At 62.6% G+C, this 27893-nt stretch overlaps 3 protein-coding genes across 4 annotated transcripts; 2 read left to right on the top strand and 1 right to left on the bottom strand.

Annotated features, from left to right (window-relative positions):
- Positions 1-1778: 1778 nt before the first annotated feature.
- On the top strand, positions 1779-15989 carry TLCD3B (TLC domain containing 3B). Of its 2 annotated transcripts, none has more exons than XM_069000182.1 (5): positions 1779-2009; positions 5901-5984; positions 11552-11741; positions 12634-12729; positions 15713-15989. In XM_069000182.1, exons 1-5 carry the CDS (start codon positions 1792-1794, stop codon positions 15986-15988), a joined length of 864 nt encoding a protein of 287 aa, XP_068856283.1. In that variant the 5' UTR covers positions 1779-1791; the 3' UTR covers position 15989. The 2 variants fall into 2 exon arrangements, with proteins under 2 accessions (XP_068856283.1, XP_068856282.1); XM_069000181.1 differs by having other exon boundaries at positions 11552-11768.
- An 89-nt stretch (positions 15990-16078) lies between these two features.
- LOC138102482 (prisilkin-39-like) lies at positions 16079-17857 on the top strand. Its single transcript, XM_069000179.1, has 2 exons — positions 16079-16772; positions 17372-17857. Exons 1-2 carry the CDS (start codon positions 16134-16136, stop codon positions 17855-17857), a joined length of 1125 nt encoding a protein of 374 aa, XP_068856280.1. The 5' UTR covers positions 16079-16133.
- Positions 17854-27421, bottom strand: LOC138102481 (shematrin-like protein 2). The gene is made up of 6 exons (XM_069000178.1): positions 27405-27421; positions 24777-24857; positions 23379-23439; positions 22800-22908; positions 21753-21811; positions 17854-17895 (listed from the first exon to the last, which is right to left on the bottom strand). Exons 1-6 carry the CDS (start codon positions 27419-27421, stop codon positions 17854-17856), a joined length of 369 nt encoding a protein of 122 aa, XP_068856279.1.
- Between the last annotated feature and the right edge of the window lie 472 nt (positions 27422-27893).

Below are 27893 nucleotides of genomic sequence, written 5' to 3'. Positions count from 1 at the left end.
AACCCCCCCTTTTCCCCCTCCCCCCATTTTGGGGTGGAATCCCCCACCCTCTTTTTGCCCCTCCCCTCCCCCATTTTGGGACCCCCCCCCCCACCTCAATTTTGGAGACCCCTTTTTACCCCTCCCCCCATTTTAGGGGCACCCCCTTTTAGCCCCTCCCCCCTCATTTTGGGACCCCTCCCCAAATTTTGGGGGTCCCCCTTTTACCCCGCCCCCTCTTTTGGGGGGTGTTCAATGAGGGGGCGTGGCCTCTGCCACGAGGGGCGTGGCCACCTCCCATTCCCCCAGCGTCACTATTAAACCTCTCATTAATATTCATGAGCGCCGCGTCGCGTGTTTAATTGTACTATGCTAATTACATCGCGCGTAGCCCCGCCCCGCTCATAAATATGCAATAAAAATGGCGCCGTCGCCATGGCAACCCCTCCCCGCGGGCCCCCATTGGCCGCCCGCCCCTCAAACCCCGCCCCTCTCCCCGTAGCCAATCAGCGCCGCTCCCTTTCCCTCCTCAGCCAATCAGAGCTGCCCGCCCCGCTAGCCCCCCCGCTCTGCCCGGCAACGCCCTCTGATTGGCTGCCGCCCCTGGCCAATCAGCGCGCGCGGCGTTCCCGCCGTTGCTGTGGAGACGCCGCGGCCGCCTGAGGGGAGGGGGAGCGGCGCGCATGCAAATTTATGTAAATGAACCGCGGGACGGCCCCGCTGAATATTCATGAGGCGTTGAAGGAGGCCGCAGACCCGCCCGGGTGTCGGTGAGGGGGAGATTTATGCAAATTAAGCGTGGGGGGAGGGGGGAGAGACAGGGGTGGGCCTGTGAGGGGGAGGGGCTTCGGGATTGGCCACGCCCCCTTAGGCCACGCCCCTTTCGCAGCCCACAGACCACGCCCACTTCCGCGGTCACCCCCTTATTGAGCCACAAGCCCCGCCCCCACTGGCCACGCCCACCGGTCAGGCCCCGCCCCCTCAGCCCCTCATCGGAAGCCACGCCCCTTACACCGAGGCCCCGCCCCTTCCCGCCGGCCCCGCCCCCCAGCCTGTCCCCTTGTCCCCACCCCCGTTGACCCCTCCCCTTAAGCCACGCCCCTTCCCCAAGCCACGCCTCCTTCCCCAAGCCACGCCCCCTCACCCATTCCCGTTATCCCGGTGTCCCTTCCCTTGTCCCTCCTGCCCCTCCCAGTGTCCCCCTTGTCCCCTCCCCCACTGACCCCTCCCCCACTGACCCCTCCCCCTTTATCCCCGCCCCCTTAAGCCCCGCCCCACCCCTGCTGTCCCCTCCTGCCCTTCCCAGTGTCCCCCCTGTCCCCTCCCCCACTGACCCCTCCCCCTTTATCCCCGCCCCCTTAAACCCCGCCCCACCCCTGCTGTCCCCTCCTGCCCTTCCCAGTGTCCCCCCTGTCCCCTCCCCCACTGACCCCTCCCCCACGTAGCCCCGCCCCCTCAAGCCCCGCCCCCTCCATCCCTGCCATTATCCCGCTGTCCCCTCCTGTCCCTCCGCTGTCCCCTCGTCCCTTCCCCCACTGACCCCTCCCCCCCACTGACCCCTCCCCCCACTGACCCCTCCCCCCACTGACCCCTCCCCCCACTGACCCCTCCCCCCACTGACCCCTCCCCCACCGGCCCCGCCCCCTCCGGCCATGCCCGTTCTCGCCGCTGTCCCCGCGCTGTCCCCGCGCTGTCCCCTCGCTGTCTCCCCGTCCCAGCCGCTGTCCCCCCGCCGCCCATCCCCCTCCCGGCCGCCGAGCCCCCTCCCCCTGACGCCCCTCCCCCCCCCGGCAGGCCCCGCCCCGCCCGGCCATGCCCGGGGGCGCGTTGTCGCCGCCGTTGTCGCCGCCGTTGTCGCCGCCGTTGTCGCCGCCGGTGTCGCCGCCGGTGTCGCCGCCGCTGTGGCTACCGGTGTCGCTGCTGTGGCTACCGGGGCTCCTGTTCTTCCCGGGGCTCTTCCTGCTCGCCCGTCACGCGCTCGGCGCCATCGCCGGCTGTCCCCGAGCCAGGGCCACCGTGCTGGCAGCCAGGTGACAGCCGGGACAGGGCGGGGGGACAGCGGGGGGGGGCGGGGATGGGGACAGGGATGGGGACAAGGAAGGGACAGGGATGGGGCAGGGATGGGGCAGGGATGGGGACAGAGATGGGGACAGGGATGGGGCAGGGATGGGGCAGGGATGGGGACAAGGAAGGGACAGGGATCGGGACAAGGAAGGGACAGGGATGGGGACAAGGAAGGGACAGAGATGGGGCAGGGATGGGGCAGGGATGGGGACAAGGAAGGGACAGAGATGGGGACAGGGATGGGGACAAGGAAGGGACAGGGATGGGGACAGGGATGGGGCAGGGATGGGGACAAGGAAGGGACAGAGATGGGGCAGGAATGGGGCAGGGATGGGGACAGGGATGGGGACAAGGAAGGGACAGAGATGGGGCAGGGATGGGGCAGGGATGGGGACAGAGATGGGGCAGGGATGGGGACAAGGAAGGGACAGAGATGGGGCAGGAATGGGGCAGGGATGGGGACAGGGATGGGGACAAGGAAGGGACAGGGATGGGGACAGGGATGGGGCAGGGATGGGGACAAGGAAGGAACAGAGATGGGGCAGGGATGGGGCAGGGATGGGGCAGGGATGGGGACAGGGATGGGGACAGGGATGGGGCAGGGATGGGGCAGGGATGGGGACAGGGACGGGGATGGGGGAGGACAACGGAGGGACAGAGATGGGGACAGGGAAGGGACAAGGAGGGGGATGGGAGGGACAGGGAGAGGACAAGGAGGGGACAGGGAAGGGACAGCGATGGGATAGGGAAGGGACAAGGAAAGGACAGGGAGGGGGATGGGAGGGACAGGGATGGGACTTGAAGGGGACAAGGAGGGGACAGGGAAGGGACAAGGAGGGGACAGGGATGGGGACAGGGATGGGGGCAGGGATGGGGACAGAGAGAGCGATGGAGGGGACGAGGAGGGGACAGGGATGGGGACAACGGGGGAACAGGGATGGGGGCAGGGAGGGGACAAGAAAGGGACAGCGATGGGGACAAGGAAGGGACAGGGATGGGGACAGGAGGGGGACAAGGAAGGGACAGGGATGGGGGACAGGGATGGGGGACAGGAGGGGGACCCCCCCCAGGGCCACCGTGCTGGCGGCCAGGTGGGCTTGGGGACAGCCAGGGGACAGGGATGAGGACAGGGATGGAGATAAGGAGGGAGATAAGGAGGGAGATAAAGAGGGGGAGGGGACGGGGACATGGAGGGGACAAGGAGAGGACAGGGAGGGGGATGGGAGGGACAGGGATGGGACCTGGAGGGGACAAGGAGGGGACAGGGATGGGGACAGGGATGGGGACAGGGATGGGGACAGGGATGGGGACAAGGAGAGGACAGGGAGAGGGATGGGAGGGACAGGGATGGGACCTGGAGGGGACAGGGATGGGGACAAGGAGAGGACAGGGTTGGGGATGAGAGGGACAGGGAGAGGACAAGGAGGGACAGGGATGGGGGCAGGGATGGGGACAGGGATGGGGACAAGGAAGGGACAGGGATGGGGGCAGGGATGGGGACAGGGATGGGGACAGGGATGGGGACAGGGAGGGGGACAAGGAGGGGACAAGGAGGGGACAGGGATGGGGCAGGGATGGGGACAGGGACAGGACAGGGAGGGGGATGAGAGGGACAGGGAGAGGACAAGGAGGGGACAGGGCTGGGGACAGGACTGGGGACAGGGATGGGGACAGGGATGGGGACAAGGAGGGACAGGGATGGGAACAGGGATGGGGACAAGGAGAGGACAGGGAGGGGGATGAGAGGGACAGGGAGAGGACAAGGAGGGGACAGGGATGGGGACAGGACTGGGGACAGGGATGGGAACAGGGATGGGGACAAGGAAGGGACAGGGCTGGGGACAGGGATGGGAACAGAGATGGGGACAAGGAAGGGACAGGGATGGGAACAGGGATGGGGACAGGGAGAGGACAGGGAGGGGGATGGGAGGGACAGGGAGAGGACAAGGAGGGGACAGGGCTGGGGACAGGACAAGGCCAAGGCCGGAGGTGGCCCCGGGAGGGGACAGGGCTGGGGACACCAACAGGGATGGGTGGCACCGGGCCAGGGATGGGGATGGAGGGGACACAGGGAGGGGACACAGGGAGGGGACACAGGGAGGGGACACAGGGAGGGGACAGGGCCACCTCCAGGGCTGTGGCAGTGACAGTGACGAGGCCAGGCCGGCCGGGGGGGTTGGGGACAATCCGGGCCGGGGGATCAGGGCCAGGACGGCGACAATCCGGGGGGGGGGGGGGCAGGGCGGGATTAGCCGCAGCTCACGGCCGGTGACGCGGGGACAGCGCGGGGACAGCGCGGGGACAGCGCGGGGACAGCGCGGGGGACACGGGGACACGGCTTAGGGACGTCAGCGCGGAGCCTCGGCCCATCCCCCACCCCCCGTGTGTCACCCGTGTCCCCCCGTGTCCCCCCGTGTCCCTCCGTGTGTCACCCCGTGTCCCCCCGTGTCACCCCGTGTCCCCCCGTGTCACCCCGTGTCACCCCGTGTCTCCCAGTGTCCCCCCGTGTCCCCCCGTGTCCCCCCGTGTCACCCCGTGTCACCCCGTGTCTCCCAGTGTCCCCCCGTGTCCCCCCGTGTCCCCCCGTGTCACCCCGTGTCCCCCCGTGTCACCCCGTGTCCCCCCGTGTCACCCCGTGTCACCCCGTGTCTCCCAGTGTCCCCCCGTGTCCCCCCGTGTCCCCCCCGTGTCCCCCCGTGTCACCCCGTGTCTCCCAGTGTCCCCCCGTGTCCCCCCGTGTCCCCCCGTGTCACCCCGTGTCCCCCCGTGTCTCCCAGTGTCTCCCCGTGTCCCCCCGTGTCACCCTGTGTCCCTCTGTCCCCTCCGTCACCCCGTGTCCCCCCGTGTCCCCCATCCCTCTGTGTCCCTCTGTGTCCCCCCGTGTCACCCCGTGTGTCACCCCGTGTGTCACCCCGTGTGTCACCCGTGTCCCCCCGTGTCACCCCGTGTCCCTCCTTGTGTCACCCGTGTCCCTCTGTCCCCTCCGTCACCCCGTGTCCCCCGTGTCCCCCCGTGTCACCCCGTGTCCCTCTGTCCCCTCTGTCACCCCGTGTCCCTCTGTCCCCTCTGTCACCCCGTGTCACCCCGTGTCCCCCGGTGTCCCCCCGTGTCCCCCCGTGTGTCACCCGTGTCTCCCAGTGTCCCCCCGTGTCCCCCGTGTCCCTCTGTCCCCTCTGTTATCCCGTGTCCCCCCGTGTCCCCCCGTGTCCCCCATCCCTCAGTGTCCCTCTGTGTCCCTCCGTGTCCCTCTGTGTCCCTCTGTGTCCCCCCGTGTCCCCCCGTGTCCCTCTGTCCCCTCCGTCACCCGTGTCCCCCCGTGTCCCTCTGTCCCCTCCGTCCCCCCGTGTCCCCCAGTGTCCCCCCGTGTCTCCCCGTGTCACCCCGTGTCACCCCGTGTCACCCGTGTCACCCCGTGTCACCCCGTGTCCCTCTGTGTCCCTCTGTGTCCCTCTGTGTCTCCCATGTCCCCCTGTGTCCCCCCATGTCCCCCCGTGTCCCCCCATCCCTCTGTGTCTCCCGTGTCCCCCAGTGTCTCCCGTGTCCCCCTGTGTCCCCCCGTGTCCCCCAGTGTCCCCCCGTGTCCCCCCGAGTCACCTCGTGTCCCCTGACGTCCCCCGGTGTCCCCCCGTGTCCCCCCGTGTCCCCCCGTGTCCCCCCCGTGTCCCCCCGTCTCCCCCCGTCTCCCCCGTGTCCCCCCGTGTCCCCCCGTCTCCCCCGTGTCCCCCCGTGTCCCCCCGTGTCCCCTGACGTCCCCCCGTGTCCCCCCGTGTCCCCCCGTGTCCCCCCGTGTCCCCCCCGTGTCCCCCCGTGTCCCCCCGTGTCCCCTGACGCCCCCCGGTGTCCCCCCGGTGTCCCAGGCTGGTGTCATCGGTGCAGGCAGTGATGGCGTCCACGGCCGGGTACATCATCTCCAGCTCGTGCCAGCACGTCATCGATGACCAGTGAGTGACACCCTGGGGACACCCTGCAGACACCCTGGGGACACCCCCAGACCCTCAGGGACACCCTGGGGACACCCCCAGACCCTCAGGGACACCCTGGGGACACCCTGCGGACACCCTGGGGACACCCCCAGACCCTCAGGGACACCCTGGGGACACCCCCAGACCCTCAGGGACACCCTGGGGACACCCCCAGATCCTCAGGGACACCCTGGGGACACCCTGCGGACACCCTGGGGACACCCCCAGACCCTCAGGGACACCCTCGGGATACCCCAAAACCCCTGGGGACACCCCCAGATCCTCAGGGACACCCTGGGGACACCCCAAAACCCCTGGGGACACCCTGGGGACACCCTGGGGACACCCCCAGACCCCCAGGGACACCCTGGGGACACCCCCAGACCCTCAGGGACACCCTCGGGATACCCCAAAACCCCTGGGGACACCCCCAGATCCTCAGGGACACCCTGGGGACAGCCTGGGGACACCCTGAGGACACCCCAAACCCACAGGGACACCCTGGGGACACCCTGGGGACACCCCCAGACCCTCAGGGACACCCCAAACCCACGGGGACACCCTGGGAACACCCCCAGGAACACCTGAAACCCACAGGGACACCCTTGGGGACAGCCCCAGGGACACCCCAAAACCCTGGGGACACCGCAAACCCACAGGGGCACCCTGGGGACAGCCCCGGGGACACCCCAAACCCACAGGGCCAGCCTGGGGACACCCCAAAACCCTGGGGACCCTGCAAACCCACAGGGGCACCCTGGGGACAGCCCCGGGGACACCCCAAACCCACAGGGCCAGCCTGGGGACACCCCAAAACCCCTGGGGACACCCCAAACCCACAGGGACACCCTGGGGACAGCCCCAGGGACACCCCAAACCCCTGGGGACACCCCCAGGGGACACCCCCAGACCATGGGGACACCCTGGGGACACCCCCAGACCCTCAGGGACACCCCCAGGGACACCCCAAACCCACAGGGACACCCTGGGGACAGCCCCAGACCCTCAGGGACACCCCCAGACCATGGGGACACCCCCAGGGACACCCCCAAACCCACAGGGACACCCCCTGACCCCCAGGGACACCCCCAGACCATGGGGACACCCCCAGGGACACCCCCAAACCCACAGGGACACCCCCTGACCCCCAGGGACACCCCCAGACCATGGGGACACCCCCAGGGACACCCCCAAACCCACAGGGACACCCCCAGCCCCCTGGGGACACCCTTGGGACACCCCCAGATCCTCAGGGACACCCTCAGGGACACCCCAAACCCACAGGGACACCCCCAGACCCTCAGGGACACCCCCAGACCCCTGGGGACACCCTGGGGACACCCCCAGACCCTCAGGGACACCCCCAGGGACACCCCCAGACCATGGGGACACCCCCAAAACCCAGGGGACACCCCCTGACCCCCAGGGACACCCCAAACCCCCAGGGACACCCCCAGCCCCCTGGGGACACCCTGGGGACACCCCAGACCCTCAGGGACACCCCCAGCCCCCTGGGGACACCCCCAGACCCTCAGGGACACCCTCAGGGACACCCCAAACCCACGGGGACACCCTGGGGACACCCCCAGACCTGGGGTGTCCCCAAATTTTGGGGGGGGGGCGGTTCCAGCTCCCCTCCACACCTGGGGACACCTGGGACCCCCCAAATTGGGGTCACTCGGGGTCACCTGGGGGTCCCCAGGGGTGTCCCCAAGGTCCTGGGGGTCACCTCAGTCCCTGAATTTGGGGTCCCCTGCACACCTGGGACCCCCCCAAATTGGGGTCCCCAAGGCCACCTGGTCACCTGGGGCACAGCTGGGCACAGCTGGAGCTCACCTGGGCACCCCTGGGGCACCTGGGATCCCCAAACTGGGGTCACTCAAGGTCACCTGCACATCTGGGTGTCCCCAGGGGTGTCCCCACGGTCACCTGCACACCTGGGACCCCCCAAATTTGGGTCCTCAAGGTCTCTGGGTCACCTGGGCACACCTGGGACCCACCTGGGCACACCTGGGGCACACCTGGGGCACACCTGGGGCACACCTGGGGCACCTGAGACCCCCAAATTGGGGTCCCCAAGGTCTCTGGGTCACCTGGGCACACCTGGGACCCACCTGGGCACACCTGGGGCACACCTGGGGCACCTGAGACCCCCAAATTGGGGTTCCCAAGGTCTCTGGGCACACCTGGGACCTCCCAGGTTGGGGTCCTTGGGACCTCTGGGTCACCTGGGACCCCCAAAATGGGGTCACTCGAGGTCACCTGCACACCTGGGCACACCTGGGGCACACCTGGGGCACACCTGGGCACACCTGGGGCACACCTGGGGCACCTGAGACCCCCAAAGTGGGGTCACTCGGGGTCACCTGCACACCTGGGTGTCCCCAGGGGGTGTCTCCAGGGTCCCTTGCACATCTGGGCACAGCTGGGCTCACCTGGGCTCACCTGGGCGCATCTGGGGCACATCTGGGCACACCTGGGCAGACCTGGGGACACCTGAGACCCCTAAATTTGGGTCCCCATGGTCTCTGGCACAGCTGGGCACACCTGGGGCACACCTGGGGCACACCTGGGGCACACCTGGGGCACCTGGGACCCCCAAAGTGGGGTCACTCGGGGTCACCTGCACACCTGGGTGTCCCCGGGGGTGTCCCCAAGGTCGCTGAGGTCACCTCGGTACCTGAATTTGGGGTCACCTGCACAGCTGGGCACACCTGGGCACACCTGGGGCACACCTGGGCACACCTGTCCCACCTGGGCTCACCCGGTGTGCCGGTGTCCCCGCAGGCACGGGCTGGCCGTTCATGGGGCACACCTGGGCACACCTGGGGCATACCTGGTATACACCTGGGCACACCTGGGCACACCTGGGCACACGTGGGGCATACCTGGTATACACCTGGGCACACCTGGGCACACCTGGGGCACACCTGGGGCACACCTGGGCACACCTGGGACACACCTGGGCACACCTGGGCACACCTGGGGCACACCTGGGCACACCTGGGGCACACCTGGGACACACCTGGGGCACACCTGGGGCACACCTGGGGTACACCTGAGCCCACCCTGGCACACCTGGGGCACACCCGGACACACCTGGGGCACACCTGGGACACACCTGGGGCACACCCGGGCACACCTGGGCACATCTGTGGCACATCTGAGGCTCCCCCGTGTGCCCGCAGGCACTGGCTGGCCATTCATGGGGCACACCTGGGGCACACCTGGGACACACCTGAGGCACTCCCGGGCACACCTGGGCTCACCTGGGCACAGCTGGGGCACACCCGGGCATACCTGTGGCACACCTGAGCACACCCGGGCACACCTGGGCTCACCTGGGACACACCCGGGCACACCTGGGAGCATCTGGGGCACACCCGGGCACACCTGGGCACACCTGGGGCACACCTGGGGCACACCAGGGGCACACCCGAGCACACCTGGGCACACCTGGGCTCACCTGGGCACACCTGGGGCACACCTGAGCACACCTGGGCACACCTGGGCTCACCTGGGCTCACCTGGGCACACCTGGGGCACACCTGGGGCACACCTGGGGCACACCTGTGGCTCCCCCGTGTGCCCACAGGCACTGGCTGGCCGTTCATGGGGCACACCTGGGGCACACCTGGACACACCTGGGGCACACCTGAGGCTCCCCCGTGTGCCCGCAGGCACTGGCTGGCCGTTCATGGGGCACACCTGGGGCACACCCGGGCACACCTGGGCACATCTGTGGCACATCTGAGGCTCCCCCGTGTGCCCGCAGGCACTGGCTGGCCATTCATGGGGCACACCTGGGGCACACCTGGGACACACCTGGGGCACACCTGAGGCTCCCCCGTGTGCCCGCAGGCACTGGCTGGCCGTTCATGGGGCACACCTGGGGCACACCCGGGCACACCTGGGCACATCTGTGGCACATCTGAGGCTCCCCCGTGTGCCCGCAGGCACTGGCTGGCCATTCATGGGGCACACCTGGGGCACACCTGGGACACACCTGGGCACACCTGGGGCACACCTGGGGCACACCTGGGGCACACCCGGGCACACCTGGGCTCACCTGGGCACAGCTGGGGCACACCCGGGCACACCTGTGGCACACCTGGGCTCACCCGGGCACACCTGGGCTCACCTGGGGCACACCCGGGCACACCTGGGAGCATCTGGGGCACACCCGGGCACACCTGGGCACACCTGGGGCACACCTGGGGCACACCTGGGGCACACCTGGGCTCACCTGGGCACACCTGGGGCACACCCGAGCACACCTGGGCACACCTGGGCTCACCTGGGCTCACCTGGGCACACCTGGGGCACACCTGGGGCACACCTGTGGCTCCCCCGTGTGCCCACAGGCACTGGCTGGCCGTTCATGGGACACACCTGGGCACACCTGGGGCACACCTGGGGCACACCTGGGGCACACCTGAGGCTCCCCCGTGTGCCCGCAGGCACTGGCTGGCCGTTCATGGGGCACACCTGGGGCACACCTGGGCACACCTGGGGCACACCTGAGGCTCCCCCATGTGCCCGCAGGCACTGGCTGGCCGTTCATGGGGCACACCTGGGGCACACCCGGGCACACCTGGGCTCACCTGGGCACACCTGGGGCACACCCGGGCATACCTGGGCATACCTGGGGCACACCTGGGCACACCTGGGAGCATCTGGGGCACACCTGGGGCACACCTGGGGCACACCTGGCGCACACCTGAGGCTCCCCCGTGTGCCCGCAGGCACTGGCTGGCCGTTCATGGGACACACCTGGGCACACCCGGGCACACCTGGGCTCACCTGGGCACACCTGGGGCACACCCGGGCATACCTGGGCATACCTGGGGCACACCTGGGCACACCTGGGAGCATCTGGGGCACACCCGGGCACACCCGGGCACACCTGGGCTCACCTGGGCACACCTGGGCACACCCGAGCCCACCTGGGGCACACCCGGGCACACCTGGGCTCACCCGGGCACACCTGGGGCACACCTGGGCACACCTGGGGCACACCTGGGCTCACCTGGGCACACCTGGGGCACACCTGGGCTCACCTGGGGCACACCTGAGGCTCCCCCGTGTGCCCGAAGGCACTGGCTGGCCATTCATGGGGCACACCTGGGGCACACCCGGGCAAACCTGGGCTCACCTGGGCACACCTGGGGCACACCTGGGGCACACCCGGGCAAACCTGGGCTCACCTGGGCACACCTGGGGCACACCTGGGGCACATCCGAGCACACCTGGGCACACCTGGGCTCACCTGGGCACACCTGGGCACGCCTGTGGCACACCTGTGGCACACCTGAGGCTCCCCCGTGTGCCCGCAGGCACTGGCTGGCCGTTCATGGGACACACCTGGGGCACACCCGGGCACACCTGTGGCACACCTGAGCACACCTGGGCATGCCTGGGACACACCTGGGCACACCTGGGGCACACCCAAGCACACCTGTTGCACACCCGAGCACACCTGGGGCACACCTGGGCACACCTGGGCTCACCTGTGGCACACCTGAGGCCCCCCCGTGTGCCCGCAGGCACTGGCTGGCCGCGGCCTACCCGCCCTTCGCCGTGCCCTACTTCGTGTACGACGTGTACGCCATGTACCTGTGCCACCGGCAGCGCGCCCAGGTGAAGGGGCACGGGGACGCCCCCCTGGCACCGCGCGCCGCCGCCGCCGCCTTCCTGCGCCACGAGCTGCTGATGGTGCTGCACCACGCCGCCATGGTGCTCGTCTGCTTCCCCGTGGCCACCGTGAGCCGGCGCGGGGCTACCGCCCGCCGTGGCGCACACCTCCGGGGCACCGGGGGGGGGCACCTGGGGGGCACCTGGGGGGCACCTGAAACACCTGGGGGGCACCTGCGGGGCACCGGGGGGGGCACCTGGGGGGCACCTGGGGGGGTGGGATGCACCTGCGGGGCACGGGGGGGCACCTGGGAGGGGGTGGGACACACCTGGGGGGCACCTGGGGGGGTGGGACACACCTGGGGGCACCGGAGGGGGGTGGGACACGCCTGGGGGCACCTCTGTGGGTGGGACAGACCTGGGGGGCACCAGAGGGGGGTGGGACACACCTGGGGGCACCTGCGGGCACCTGGGGGGCACCTGGGGGGGGTGGGACGCACCTGCGGGGCACCGGAGGAGTGGGACACGCCTGCGGGGCACCTGGGGGTACCTGAGGGATGAAACACACCTGGGGGGCACCTGGGGAGGGTGGGACACACCTGGGGGGGCACCTGCGGGCACTTGCGGGGCACACCTGGGGGACACCTGGGGGGGCACCTGGGGGGCACCTGCAGGCACCTGGGGGGTTGGGACACACCTGGGAGGCACTGCGGGCACCTGCGGGCACCTGCGGGGGGTGGGACACAGCTTGGGGTGGAGGAGGAGGGGGGGAAAGGTGGTGGTGGCATCTCGGGGGGGTTTGGGGGCGACAATGGGGACACTCCGGAAGGGACCCCGAGGTGGTTCTGGGGGTTGGGGAGGTTTGGGAGGGAATTTCTGGGGAATTTGGGGGTTTTTGGAGGAATTTGGGAGGAGAATTTGGGGGGTTGGGGGGGGTTGGGGCCACCTGGGGCCACCCTGTGGCCAGCTCGGGGTGACGCCGGTGTCCCCGCAGCTGTGGCGGCAGGGCAAGGGCGACTTCTTCCTGGGCTGTCTGCTGATGGCCGAGCTGAGCACCCCCTTCGTGTGCCTGGGCAAGGTCCTCATCCTGGTGAGATGGCCCCCAACGGCCCCAGATGGCCACAAATGGCCCCAGATGGCCACAAATGGCCACAAATCCCAAAAAATCCCCCCCCCAAATGGGGCAAATCCCAAAAAAATTGGGGAAAATCCACCCCAAATCCACCCCAAACTCCACCCCAAACTCCACCCCAAAACCCCCTCGTGGGCCTGGGCAAGGTCCTCATCCTGGTGAGATGGCCCCAGATGGCCAAAGATGGCCCCAGATGGCCCCAAATGGCCCCAGATGGCCCCAAATGGCCCCAAATGGCCCCAAATCCCAAAAAATCCCCCCCAAATGGGGCAAATCCCACAAAAATTGGGGAAAATCCCAGAAAAATCCACCCCAAATCCACCCCAAAACCCCCTCGTGGGCCTGGGCAAGGTCCTCACCCTGGTGAGATGGCCCCAGGTGGCCCCAAATGGCCCCAAATGGCCCCAAATCCCAAAAAATCCCCCTCAAAATGGGGCAAATCCCACAAAAGTTGGGAAAAAATCCCAGAGAAATCCACCCCAAATCCACCCCAAAATCCCCTCGTGGGCCTGGGCAAGGTCCTCACCCTGGGGAGATGGCCCCAAACGGCCCCAGATGGCCCCAGATGGCCCCAAATGGCCCCAAATCCCAAAAAATTCCCAAATCGCCCCAAAAATGGCCAAGAAATGAGAAAATCCCATAAAAATCCCACAAAATGTCCCCAAACCCCCCCAAAAACTTAGAGGAGACCCCGAAATCCCCTCCAAATATCCCAAAAATATCCCCAAAAATCCCCCAAAAAATCCGCAGACCCCAAAAAATCCAAAATCCCCCAAAAACAAATAAAAAAATCCCACAAAAATGGGAAAGTCCCATAAAAATGCCACAAATTATCCCCCAAATCCCTCCAAAAACTTAGAGGAGACCCCGAAATCCCCTCCAAATATCCCCAAAAATCCCAAAATCCCCAAAATTCCGAAACCCCCAAAAATCCCCCCAAAATCCCCCAAAAACCTGAAAAAATCCCACAAAAAATGCGAAAATCCCATTAAAATCCCACAGATTGTCCCCAAAGACCCCCAAAAACTTAGAGGAGACCCCGAAATCCCCTCAAATATCCCAAAAATATCCCCAAAAATCCCCCAAAAAATCCCAATACCCCAAAAAATCCAAAATCCCCCAAAATCCCACAAAACCAGAAAAAATCCCACAAAAAATGCAAAAATCCCATAAAAATGCCACAAAATATCCCCAAAATCCCCTAAAAACTCAGAGGAGACCCCAAAATCCCCTCCAAATATCCCAAAAATATCCCAAAAAATCCCCAGACCCCAAAAATTCCAAAATCCCAAAAAATCCCCCCAAAATCCCCCAGAAAATGAAAAAATCCCCCCAAACCCCGAGGTGAGACCCCAAAAATCCCCAAATTCCCCAAAATCCCAAAAAAAGCCCCCAAAACCGGGAAAGGCCCCAAAACCTCCCCCAAAATCCCAGAAAATCCCCCCAAAAACCCCAAAATCCCCCAAAAACCCCAAACTCCCCCCAAAAAACCCAAAATCCCCCCAAACCCCCAAATTCTCCCCCCAAATTCCTCCAAAAACCCCCAAATTCCCCAGAAATTCCCTCCAAACCTCCCCAGCCCCCAGAACCACCTCGGGGTCCCTTCCGGAGTGTCCCCATTGTCGCCCCCAAACCCCCCCGAGATGCCACCACCACCTTTCCCCCCCTCCTCCTCCACCCCAAAAACCTTTTTGGGGTCTCCCCGTGTCCATCCCAGCCCGGAGACCCCATAGCACCTTTGGGGTCCTCAGCCGGGGGTCCTTCCTTGTCCCCCCCCAAACCCCCCCGAGATGCCACCACCACGGTTCCTTCACCCCATGGCCACCCCGCGGACCCTTTTAGGGTTTCCCTGTGCCCTCAGCCCTCAGACACCCCACAACCACATCGGGGTCCCCTCCAGAGTGTCCCCATTGTCCCCTTCCAAACCCCCTGAGATGCGACCACCACCATTTCCCCCCTTCATTCTCCTCCCACCGCACCCTTTGACATCTCCTTGGCTTCCCCGACCCCCAGAGACCCCAGAACCACATCGAGGTCCCCTTTCCCATCCCCATTTGGTTCCTCCCCCAAACCCCCTTGAGATGCGACCACCACGGTTCCTTCACCCCATGGCCACCCCACGGACCCTTTTAGGGTTTCCCTGTGCCCTCAGCCCCCAGAGACCCCAGAACCACATCGAGATCCCCTTTCCCACCCCCATTTGGTTCCTCCCAAACCCCCCCGAGATGCCACCACCACCATTTCCCCCCTTTATTCTCCTCCCACCGCACCCTTTGACATCTCCTTGGATTCCCCAACCCTTGTAGACCCCAGAACCACATTGAGATCCCCTTTCCCACCACTCAATGGTTCCTCCCAAACCCCCCTGAGATGCCACCACCACCCTTTTCCCCCCTTCATCCTCCTCCCACCGCACCCTTTGACCCCTCCCTGTGTTCCCCACCCCCCGCAGACCCCATAACCACATTGGGGTCCCCTTTCCCACCTCTCAACCGGTTCCTCCCCCAAACCCCCCCGAGATGCGACCACCACGGTTCCTTCACCCCGTGGCCACCCCACGGACCCTTTTAGGGTTTCCCTGTGCCCTCAACCCCCAGAGACCCCACAACCACATCGGGGTCCCCTTTCCCACCTCTCAACCGGTTCCTCCCAAACCCCCCCGAGATGCCACCACCACCATTTCCCCCCTTCATCCTCCTCCCACCGCACCCTTTGACATCTCCTTGGATTCCCCAACCCTTGTAGACCCCATAACCACATTGAGATCCCCTTTCCCACCACTCAATGGTTCCTCCCAAACCCCCCCGAGATGCCACCACCACCCTTTCCCCCCTTCATCCTCCTCCCACCGCACCCTTTGACCCCTCCCTGTGTTCCCCACCCCCCGCAGACCCCATAACCACGTCCCCGCCCCCGCTGTGTCCCCTCTCTGTGCCCGCAGTTCCGGCGCCAGCACACGGCGCTGCACAAGCTCAACGGGCTGGCGCTGCTGGTGACCTTCCTGGGCTGCCGCGTGCTGCTCTTCCCGTACCTGTACTGGGCCTACGGGCGGCAGCGGGGGCTGGCGCTGCTGCGCGTCCCGGCCGCGCTGCCCCCGTCCTACAACGCGGCCGCCGCCGCCCTGCTGGCCCCGCAGCTCTACTGGTTCGGCCTCATCTGCCGCGGGGCCTGGCGGCTCTTCCGGCCCGCGGGGGGGACCCCGCCCCGGCCACCCTGAGGGGGGCGCTGGGGGGGATGGGGGGGGGGGGGGGGGGACGACACGGAGCCCGGAGAGCTGGGGGAGGGGGTGGAGGGGGGGGGTGGGGTGTCCTGGGTGGTCCTGGAGTGGTTGTGGGGTCACTGTGGGGCACTGTGGGGTGTCCATGGGGTGTCCTGGAGTGGCTGTGGGGTCACTGTGGGGCAGCCTGGGGTGTCCATGGGGTGTCCTGGAGTGGCTGTGGGGTCACTGTGGGGCAGCCTGGGGTGTCCATGGGGTGTCCTGGAGTGGCTGTGGGGTCCCTGTGGGGCAGCCTGGGGTGTCCATGGGGTGTCCTGGAGTGGCTGTGGGGTCCCTGTGGGGCACCTTGAGGGGTCTTGGAGTCCCTATGGAGCAGCCTGGGGTGTCCATGGGGTGTCCTGGGGTGTCCTGTGGGGTCCAGGAGTGGCTCCAAAAAAGCAGGAAAAGAACCCAAAATAAGAGAGCCGAAAAATCCCCCGAAGATGTCCATGGGGTGTCCATGGGGTGTCCATGGGGTGTCCATGGGGTGTCCTGGAGTGGCTGTGGGGTCCCTGTGGGGCAGCTTGAGGGGTCTTGGAGTCCCTGTGGGGCAGCCTGGGGTGTCCATGGGGTGTCCATGGGGTGTCCTGGATTGTCCTGGGGTGTCCATGGGGTGTCCAGGAGTGGCTGTGGGGTCCCTATGGGGCAGCCTGGGGTGTCCATGGGGTGTCCTGTGGGGTCCTGGAGTGGCTGTGGGATCACTGTGGGGCACCATGAGGGGTCTTGGAGTCACTATGGGACACCGTGAAGTGTCCATGGGGTGTCCTGGGGTTTCCTGGGGTGTCCTGGGGTTTCCTGGGGTGTCCTGGAGTGGCTGTGGGGTCACTGTGGGGCAGCCTGGGGTGTCCATGGGGTGTCCTGGAGTGGCTGTGGGGTCCCTATGGGGCACCTTGAGGGGTCTTGGAGTCCCTGTGGGGCAGCCTGGGGTGTCCTGTGGGGTCCTGGAGTGGCTGTAGGGTGCCTATGGAGCAGCCTGGGGTGTCCATGGGGTGTCCATGGGGTGTCCTGGGGGGTCCAGGAGTGGCTCTGAAGAAGCAGGAAAAGAACCCAAAATAAGAGAGCCGAAAAATCCCCCAAAGATGTCCATGGGGTGTCCGTGGGGTGTCCTGGGGGGGTCCTGGAGTGGCTGTGGGGTCCCTGTGGGGCACCGTGGGGTGTCCATGGGGTGTCCTGTGGGGTCCTGGAGTGGCTGTGGGGTCCCTGTGGGGCAGCTTGAGGGGTCTTGGAGTCCCTATGGGGCAGCCTGAGGTGTCCTGGAGTGTCCATGGGGTGTCCTGGGGTGTCCTGGAGTGGCTGTGGGGTCACTGTGGGGCAGCCTGGGGTGTTCATGGGGTGTCCTGAAAGGTCTTGGAGTCACCTGGGGCATCTATGGGGCACCCTGGGGTCCCTATGGGGCACCCTGGGGCATCTATGGGGCACCTTGACGGGTCCCTATGGGGCACCCTGGGGGATCTATGGGGTGTCCTGGGTCCCCTGTGGGGCACCTTGAGGGGTCTCGGAGTCCCTATGGGGCAGCCTGGGGTGTCCATGGGGTCCTGGGGTCCCTGTGGGGTCTCTATGGGGTCTCTGTGGGGCTTCTATGGGGTTCCTGTGGGGTCTCAGTGGGGTCCCTGTGGGGTCTCAGTGGGGTCCCTGTGGGGTCTCTGTGGGGTCTCTGTGAGGCAGGCCCGGGGTCCCTGTGGGGTCTCTGTGGGGTCCCTGTGGGGTCTCTATGGGGTCTCTGTGGGGTTTCTATGGGGTCCCTGTGGGGTCTCAGTGGGGTCCCTGTGGGGTCCCCCCTCCCCTCCCCTCCCCTCCCCTCCCCTCCCCTCCCCGCCCCTCCCCCATTAAAGAGCTTCTGGGCACTTTTGGGGTCTCGAAGCCTCGTTCTTGGGGGGGGAGGGGCAGCGGGACCCAAAGGGACCCGGGAGTGACCAATGAGTGACCTCTGAGTGACCCCTGAGTGACCCCTGAGTGACCTCTGAGTGACCTCTGAGTGACCCCTGAGTGACCAATGAGTGACCCCTGAGTGACCCCTGAGTGACCTCTGAGTGACCTCTGAGTGACCCCTGAGTGACCCCTGAGTGACCCCCGAGTGACCCCTGAGTGACCCCTGAGTGACCAATGAGTGACCCTGAGTGACCCCTGAGTGACCCTGAGTGACCTCTGAGTGACCTCTGAGTGACCCCTGAGTGACCAATGAGTGACTCCTGAGTGACCCCTGAGTGACCAATGAGTGACCCTGAGTGACCCCTGAGTGACCCTGAGTGACCTCTGAGTGACCCCTCAGTGACCCCTGAGTGACCCCTGACCTCTGAGTGACTCCTGAGTGACCCCTGAGTGACCCCTGAGTGACCCCTGAGTGACCAATGAGTGACTCCTGAGTGACCCCTGAGTGACCCCTGAGTGACCCCTGAGTGACCCCGGAGTGACCCCTGAGTGACCGATGAGCAACCACTGACCTCTGAGTGCCCCCTGACCCCTGAGTGACCGATGAGTGACCGATGAGTGACCCCTGAGTGACCCCCGAGTGACCCCTGAGTGACCCCTGAGTGACCCCCGAGTGACTCCGACCCCTGAGTGACCCCTGAGTGACCGATGAGTGACCCCTGACCCCCGAGTGACCCCCGAGTGCCCCCTGCACATGGGAGAACCCCGGGAACAAAAATTCCCAAAAATTCCCAAAAATTCCAAATTAAAAGAAAAAAAATTCCAAAGGAACCCCCAAATTCCGAAGAAATCCCCAAATTCCGAAGAAATCCCCAAATTCCGAAGAAATCCCAACATTCCAAAGGAATCCCCAAATGCCGAAGGAATCCCCAAATTCCGAAGGAATCCCCAAATTCCGAAGGACCCGCGGTGGGCCCGGCCGGAGGGGGAGCTGTGGGGTGGGAAAGGGGGGGTTGGGCTCAAAGGGGGGAGGGGAAACCAAAGAAAGGGAGGAGACCCCAAAAAAACCAGGAAAGGAACCCCAAAAATCCCCAGGAGACCCCAAAAATCACCAGAAGACCCCAAAAACCCAGGAGAAGAACCCCAAAAATCACCAGGAGACCCCAAAACCAGGAGGAGACCCCAAAAATCACCAGGAGACCCCAAAAACCACCAGGAGACCCCAAAAATCACCAGAAGACCCCAAAAAACCCAGGAGAAGAACCCCAAAAATCACCAGGACACCCCAAAGTCAGGAGGAGACCCCAAAAATCACCAGAAGACCCCAAAATCAGGAGAAGACCCCCAAAAACCCAGGAAAGGAACCCCAAAAATCACCAGGAGACCCCAAAATCGGGAGGAGACACAAAAATCCCCAGGAGACCCCAAAATCGGAAGGAGACCCCAAAAATCACCAAGAGACCCCAAAATCAGGAGAAGACCCCCAAAAACTCAGGAGATCCCAAAAATCACCAGGAGACCCCAAAATCCCAGGAAAGGAACCCCAAAAATCACAAGAAGACCCCAAAATCAGGAGGAGACCACAAAAATCACCAGGAGGAGACCCCAAAAATCACCAGGAGACCCCAAAACCAGAAGGAGACCCCAAAAATCACCAAGAGACCCCAAAAACCACGAGAGCACCCCAAAAATCACCAGGAGACCCCAAAAAACCCAGGAAAAGAACCCCAAAAATCACCAGGAGACCCCAAAACCAGGAGGAGACCCCAAAAATCACCAGAAGACCCCAAAATCAGGAGAAGACCCCCAAAAACCCAGGAAAGGAACCCCAAAAATCACCAGGAGACCCCAAAATCGGGAGGAGACACAAAAACCCCCAGGAGACCCCAAAATCACCAGGAGACCCCAAAAATCACCAAGAGACCCCAAAATCAGGAGAAGACCCCCAAAAACTCAGGAGATCCCAAAAATCACCAGGAGACCCCAAAATCCCAGGAAAGGAACCCCAAAAATCACAAGAAGACCCCAAAATCAGGAGGAGACCACAAAAATCACCAGGAGGAGACCCCAAAAATCACCAGGAGACCCCAAAACCGGGAGGAGACCCCAAAAATCACCAGAAGACCCCAAAAACCACGAGAGCACCCCAAAAATCACCAGGAGACCCCAAAACCAGGAGGAGACCCCAAAAAGCCCAGGAGACCCCAAAAATCACCAGGAGACTCCAAAACCAGGAGGAGACCCCAAAAATCACCAGGAGACCCCAAAAACCACCAGGAGACCCCAAAAATCACCAGGAGACCCCAAAAAACCCAGGAGAAGAACCCCAAAAATCACCAGGACACCCCAAAGTCAGGAGGAGACCCCAAAAATCACCAGGAGACCCCAAAATCAGGAGAAGACCCCCAAAAACCCAGGAAAGGAACCCCAAAAATCACCAGGAGACCCCAAAATCGGGAGGAGACACAAAAATCCCCAGGAGACCCCAAAATCACCAGGAGACCCCAAAAATCACCAGGAGACCCCAAAATCAGGAGAAGACCCCCAAAAACTCAGGTGATCCCAAAAATCACCAGGAGACCCCAAAAAACCACGAGGAGACCCCAAAATCCCAGGAAAGGAACCCAAAAAATCACCAGGAGACCCCAAAATCAGGAGGAGACCCCAAAAATCACCAGGAGACCCCAAAAACCACGAGGAGACCCCAAAAACCCAGGAAAAGAACCCCAAAAATCCCCAGGAGACCCCAAAATCAGGAGGAGACCCCAAAAAACCCAGGAGACCCCAAAAATCACCAGGAGACCCCAAAATCGGGAGGAGACCCCAAAAACCACGAGGAGACCCCAAAAAAACCGAGGAGAAGAACCCCAAAAATCACCAGGAGACCCCAAAGTCAGGAGGAGACCCCAAAAATCCCCAGGAGACCCCAAAATCAGGAGAAGACCCCAAAAAACCCAGGAGAAGATCCCCAAAAATCACCAAGAGACCCCAAAAAACCCAGGAGAAGAACCCCAAAAAACCATGAGAAAACCCCAAAATCCTGGAAAAAAAAAAAACCCTAACCCCAGAAAAAATCCCAAAGAAGCCCCAAGAAGAGCCCAACAAAGCCCCGAGACCCCAAAAATCTTGAGGAGACCCCAAAAACCACCAGGAAGATCCCAAAAAAGAAAAACCCCACGGAAAGACCCCGAAAAAGCCACGAGGAGACCCTGGAAAAGCAGGAAAAGAACCCAAAATAAGGAGGAGAGCCCCAAAATCCCCAAAAGATCCCAAAAGACCCCAAAAAACCCCACGAGGAGACCCCAAAAACCCCAAAGGAAACCCCAAAACCCCAAAGGAACCCCAAAACCCCAAAGGAGACCCCAAAACCCACGCGGAGACCCCAAAAAGCCACATGGAGACCACAAAATTCCCAAGGAGACCCCAAAAACCACGAGGAGACCCCGAAACCCCACCGAGAGACCCCAAACGTCCTTGAGGAGACCCCAAAATCCTCAAGGAGACCCCAAAACCACAAGAAGACCCCAAAAAAACACGAGGAGACCCCCAAAAAACCACAAAAAGACCCCAAAACCCACGAGGAGACCACAAAAAACCCAAGGGGACCCCAAAACCCCAAAGGAAACCCCAAAACCCCAAAAGAACCCCAAAAATCCAAAGGAGACCCCAAAACCCCAAAGGACACCCCAAAACCCACGAGGAGACCCCAAAACCCCCCAAGAAAACCCCAAAACCTCAAGGAGACCCCAAAAACCACGAGAAAACCCCAAAAAACCCCAAAGGAGACCCCAAAGCCCCAAATGAGACCCCAAAAACCCCAAATGAGACCCCAAAACCCCAAAAGAACCCCAAAAACCCCAAAGGAGACCCCAAAAACCCCAAAGGAACCCCAAAACCCCAAGGGAACCCCAAAACCTCAAGGAGACCCCATAAAATCACGAGAAAACCCCAAAAAACCCAAAGGAACCCCAAGAACCCCAAAGGAGACCCCAAAAACCCCAAGGGGACCACGAGAAAACCCCAAATGAGACCCCAAAACTCCCAAGGAGACTCCAAAAACCACGAGAAAACCCCAAAAACCCCAAAAAACCCAGAAAACCTCAAGGAGACCCCACAAGATCCTGAGGAATCCCAAAAAACCCCAAGGGAACCCCAAAAACCTCAAGGAGACCCCCAAAACCCCAAAGGAGACCCCAAAATCCCCAAATGAGACCCCAAAAAAGCCACATGGAGACCCCAAAACTCCCAAGGAGACCCCAAAAACCACGAGAAAACCCCAAAAACCTCGAGGAGACCCCGAAACCCACAAGGAGACCCCAAAACCCCCCAAGAAAACCCCATCAAACCTCGAGGAGATCCCAAAAAACCACGAGAAAACCCCAAAGCCACGAGGAGACCCCAAAACCCCACCGAGAGACCCCAAACGTCCTTGAGGAGACCCCAAAATCCTCAAGGAGACCCCAAAACCACAAAAAGACCCCAAAAAAACACGAGGAGACCCCAAAAAAACACAAAAAGACCCCCAAACCCCAAAGGAGAGCCCAAAAACCCCAAAGGAACCCCAAAAACCCCAAAGGACACCCCAAAACCCCAAGGGAACCCCAAAACCTCAAATGAGACCCCAAAACCCCAAAAGAACCCCCAAAACCCCAAAGGAGACCCCAAAAACCCCAAAGGAACCCCAAAAACCCAAAGGAAACCCCAAAACCCCACGAGGAGACCCCAAAACCCCAAAAGAACCCCAAAAACCCAAAGGAAACCCCAAAAACCCCAAAGGAGACCCCAAAACCCACGAGGAGACCCAAAACCCGCCAAGAAAACCCCAAAACCTCAAGGAGACCCCATAAAACCACGAGAAAACCCCAAAAACCCCAAAGGAAACTCCAAAAACCCCAAAGGAAACCCCAAAACCCCACGGAAAGACCCCAAAACCCCACGAGGAGACCCCAAGAACCCCAAGCGAACCCCAAAACCCCAAAGGAGACCCCAAAACCCCAAGGGACCCCAAAAACCTCAAAGGAGACCCCAAAAACCCCAAGGGGACCCTACAAGGTCTTGAGGACCCCCAAAAAAACCCAAAATCCCAAAACCCCCCAAAACCCCAAAGGAGACCCCCAAAAACCCCAAAGGAGACCCCAAAACCCCAAGAGAGACCCCACAAAACCTTGAGGAACCCCAAAAACCCCACGAGACCCAAAAACCCCACGAGGAGACCCCAAAAAACCCCAAAGGAGACCCCAAAAACCCCAAAGGAGACCCTAAAACCCCAAAGGAGACCCTAAAACCCCCAAGGAGACCCTAAAACCCCCAAGGAGACTCCAAAACCCCAAAGGAAACCCCAAAACCCCAAAGGAAACCCCAAAACACGAGGAGACCCCAAAAACCCCAAGGGAACCCCAAAACCTCAAGGAGACCCCAAAAACCACGAGAAAACCCCAAAAAACCCAAAGGAAACCCCAAAAACCCCAAAGGAGACCCCAAAAACCCCAAGCGAACCCCAAAACCCCAAAGGAGACCCCAAAACCCCAAGGGACCCCAAAAACCTCAAAGGAGACCCCAAAAACCCCAAGGGGACCCTACAAGGTCTTGAGGACCCCCCAAAAAACCCAAAATCCCAAAACCCCCCAAAACCCCAAAAGAGCCCCCAAAACCCCAAAAGAGCCCCAAAAAACCCCAAAGGAGACCCCAAAACCCCAAACCCCAAATCCCAAAACCCCAAGGAAGCCCCAGGGGGAGGGGCCACGGTGGGGATTTGGGGTTTGGGGTTTTTGGGGTTTTTGGGGTTTGGGGTTTTTGGGGTTTGGGATTTTTGGGGTTTGGGGGGGTTGGGGGTTTTGGGGGGGGGTTGGGTTTTTGGGGTTTTGGGGGTTTTGGAGGTTTGGTGGTTTGGGGTTTTGGGGTTTTTGGGGTTTTTGGGTTTTGGGGGTTTGGTGGTTTCGGGGTTTGGGGTTTTTGGGGTTTGGGGTTTTGGGGGTTTTTGGGTTTTGGGGATTTTTGGGGTTTTGGGGTTTTGGTGGTTTTGGGTTTTTGGGGTTTTTGGGGTTTTAGGGTTTTGGGGATTGTGGTTTTTGTGGGGTTTGGGGTTTGGGGTTTTTGGGTTTTTGGGGTTTGGTGGTTTCGGGGTTTGGGGTTTTTGGGGTTTGGGGTTTTGGGGGTTTTTGGGTTTTGGGGATTTTTGGGGTTTTGGGGTTTCGGTGGTTTTGGGGTTTTTGGGGTTTTAGGGTTTTGGGGAATGTGGTTTTTGTGGGGTTTGGGGTTTTTGGGTTTTGGGGTTTTTGAGGTTTTTGGTGTTTTGTAGTTTTGGGGTTTGGGTTTTTTGGGGTTTGGGGTTTTGGGGGGTTTTTGGGGTTTTGGGGGTTTTTTGGGGGGTTTGGGGTTTTGGGGTTTTGGTGGTTTTGGGGTTTTTGGGGTTTTTGGGTTTGGGGTTTTGGGGTTTTTTTGGGGTTTTGGGATTTTTTTTAGGTTTTGGGGTTTGGGGTTTTTGGATTTTGGGAATTTGGGGGTTTGGGGGGGTTTGGGGTATTTTGGGGTTGTCTGGGGATTGTGGAGGTTTGGGATTTGCAGGTTTTGGGCTCTTGGGGGTTTTGGGATTTTGGGGCGTTTTGGGTTTTTGGGATTTTGGGGGTTGGGATTTGGGGGTTTTGGGGGGGATTGGAGTTTTTGGTGGGTTTGGGGGTTTTGGGCGTGGATTTGGGATTTGGGGCTTTTGGGATTTCAGGGTTTTGGGGGTTGGGGGTTTTGGGGTCTCTTTGGGTTGTTTTGGGGTCGGGGTGGTCGGGGGAGCTGGGTGATCCTACAGAGGTTCCTCGTCCATGGGGAGAAGTTCCCGACGTCCTTGGGGACAACGTCGGTGCCACCTCCACCTCGGTGCCACCCTGACCTCAAGGAGACCCCAAAATACCCCAAGGAGACCCCAAAACCCTCAAGGAACCCCCCAAAAACCCCAAAGGAACCCCAAAAACTGCAGTGGTGCCACCCCCTCCTTGGTGCCACCCTCGCCTTGGTGTCACCCTGACCTTGGTGTCACCTTCCAAGGTGCCACCCTGTCCTCGGTGCCACCCTGACCTCGGTGCCACCCTCACCTCGGTGTCACCCTCACCTTGGTGCCACCTTCACTTTGGTGTCACCTTCATTGGTGCCACCCTGACCTCGGTGCCACCTTCACTGGTGCCACCAGCCTCAGTGTCACCCTCACCTTGGTGCCACCTTCCATGATGTCACCAGCTCCTCAATGCCACCCTCTCCTTGGTGCCACCACCTCCTCAGTGTCACCCTCTCCTTGCTGTCACCCTGGCCTTGGTGCCACCTTGACCTTCGTGTCACCAGCCTCGGTGTCACCTTTACGTTGGTGTCACCTTCATTAGTGTCACCCCCTCCTTGGTGCCACCCCCTCCTTGGTGCCGCCCTCCTTGGTGCCACCTTCTCCTCTGCACCAGCCCCTCCTTAGCGTCACCCTGTCCTTGGTGTCACCTTCACCTCGGTGTCACCTTCCATGGTGTCACCAGCCTCGGTGTCACCATAACCTTGGTGCCACCCCCTCCTCGGTGCCACCTTCATTGGTGTCACCCTCGCCTTGGTGCCACCTTCTCCTCCGCACCACCCCCTCCTTAGTGTCACCCTGTCCTTGGTGCCACCTTCACCTCGGTGTCACCTTCCGTGGTGTCACCAGCCTCGGTGTCACCCTCACCGTGGTGTCATCCCATCCTCGGTGCCACCTTCGCCTCGGTGCCACCCACGTTGGTGTCACCCCCACCCCAGTGTCACCCTCAGTGGTGCCTCCTCGGTGTCACCCTCTCCTTGGTGCCACCTTCTGCCCCTGTGCCGCCTTCTCCTCAGTGCCACCCTGTCCTTGGTGTCACCCTCGCCAGCCTCGGTATCGCCCTCACCTTGGTGTCACCCCCACCTCAGTGCCACCCCCACCTCAGTGCCACCCCCTCCTTGGTGCCACCCTCACCTTGCTGTCACCCTCACCTCGGTGTCACCTCCTCACTGGTGCCACCCTCACCTTGGTGTCACTCCCTCCTCAGTGCCACCTCCTCATTGGAGTCACCCCCCCTCGGTGCCACCTCATAGGTGCCACCCTCCCCTTGGTGCCACCTCCTCATTGGTGTCACCCCCTCATTGGTGTCACCCTCACTGATGTCACCCCCCTCCTTGGTGCCACCTCCTTGGTGCCACCCTCCCCTTGTTGTCACCTCCTCATTGGTGCCACCCTCCCCTTGGTGCCACCTCCTCATTGGTGCCACCTTCATTGGTGTCACCCTCACCTTGGTGTCACCCTCATTGATATCACCCCCCCCTTGGTGCCACCTCCTTGGTGTCACCTCCTCATTGGTGCCACCTCCTCATTGGTGCCACCTCCTCATTGGAGTCACCCTCACCTCGGTGTCACCCTCACCGATGTCACCTTCACCTTGGTGCCACCCCCTTCTCAGTGCCACCCCCTCCTTGTTGTCACCTCCTCATTGGTGCCACCTCCTCATTGGTGCCACCCTCACCTTGGAGTCACCCTCACCTTGGTGCCGCCTCCTGCGTGTCACCTCCTCATTGGTGCCAACCTCACCTTGGTGTCACCTCTTTGATGTCACCCTCATCTTGGTGCCACCTCCTCATTGGTGCCACCCTCACCTTGGTGCCACCTCCTGGGTTTCACCTCTTTGATGTCACCCTCACCTCGGTGTCACCCTCATCGATGTCACCCCCTCCTCGGTGCCGCCTCCTTGGTGTCACCGCCTTTATGTCACCCTCACCTTGGTGCCACCCCCTCCTCGGTGCCACCCCCTCCTTGGTGTCACCTCCTCATTGGTGCCACCCTCATCTTGGTGTCACCCTCACCTTGGTGCCACATCCTGGGTTTCACCTCCTCACTGGTGCCACCCTCACCTTGGTGTCACCTCCTCATTGGTGTCACCTCCTCATTGGTGCCACCCTCACCTTGGTGTCACCTCCTCATTGGTGTCACCCTCATTGGTGCCACCTCCTCCTTGGTTTCACCCTCACCTTGGTGCCACCTCCTCAGTGTCACCTCCTCACTGGTGTCACCTCCTCATTGGTGTCACCCTCATTGGTGCCACCTCCTCATTGGTGCCACCCTCACCTTGGTGTCACCCTGATTGATGGCACCCCCTCCTCGGTGCCACCTCCTTGGTGTCACCGCCTTTATGTCACCCTCCTCATTGGTGCCACCCCCTCCTTGGCGTCACCTCCTCACTGGTGCCACCCTCACCTTGGTGTCACCCTCATTGATATCACCCCCTTCTTGGTGTCACCTCCTCATTGGTGCCACCCTCATTGGAGTCACCCTCACCTTGGTGCCACCCCCTCCTCGGTGCCACCCCCTCCTTGTTGTCACCTCCTCACTGGTGCCACCACCCTCACCTTGGTGTCACCCTCAACTTGGTGCCACCTCCTCAGTGTCACCTCCTCATTGGTGCCACCCTCACCTTGGTGTCACCCTCAACTTGGTGCCACCTCCTCAGTGTCACCTCCTCATTGGTGCCACCCTCACCTTGGAGTCACCCTCATCGTGGTGCCACCTCCTCATTGGTGTCACCCTCACCTTGGTGCCACGTCCTGGGTTTCACCTCCTCACTGGTGCCACCCTCACCTTGGTGTCACCTCCTCCTTGGTGTCACCCTCACCTTGGTGTCACCCTCATCGATATCACCCCCTCCTCAGGGCCACCTCTTCATTGGTGCCACCTCCTCAGTGTCACCTCCTCATTGGGGCCACCCTCATTGGTGTCACCGTCACCTTCGTGTCACCTCCTGGGTTTCACCTCCTCACTGGTGCCACCCTCACCTTGGTGTCACCTCCTCATTGGCGTCACCCTCAGCTTGGTGCCACCTCCTCAATGTCACCTCCTCATTGGTGCCACCCTCACTTTGGGGTCACCCTCATTGATGTCACCCCCTCCTCGGTGCCACCTCCTTGGTGTCACCGCCTTTATGTCACCCTCACCTTGCTGCCACCCCCTCCTCGCTGCCACCCCCTCCTC

Source organism: Aphelocoma coerulescens, unplaced genomic scaffold (genome assembly GCF_041296385.1).
Source record: "Aphelocoma coerulescens isolate FSJ_1873_10779 unplaced genomic scaffold, UR_Acoe_1.0 HiC_scaffold_77, whole genome shotgun sequence".
Lineage (NCBI taxonomy): Eukaryota > Metazoa > Chordata > Aves > Passeriformes > Corvidae > Aphelocoma > Aphelocoma coerulescens.
This window is presented reverse-complemented; position numbering and strand designations above follow the sequence as displayed.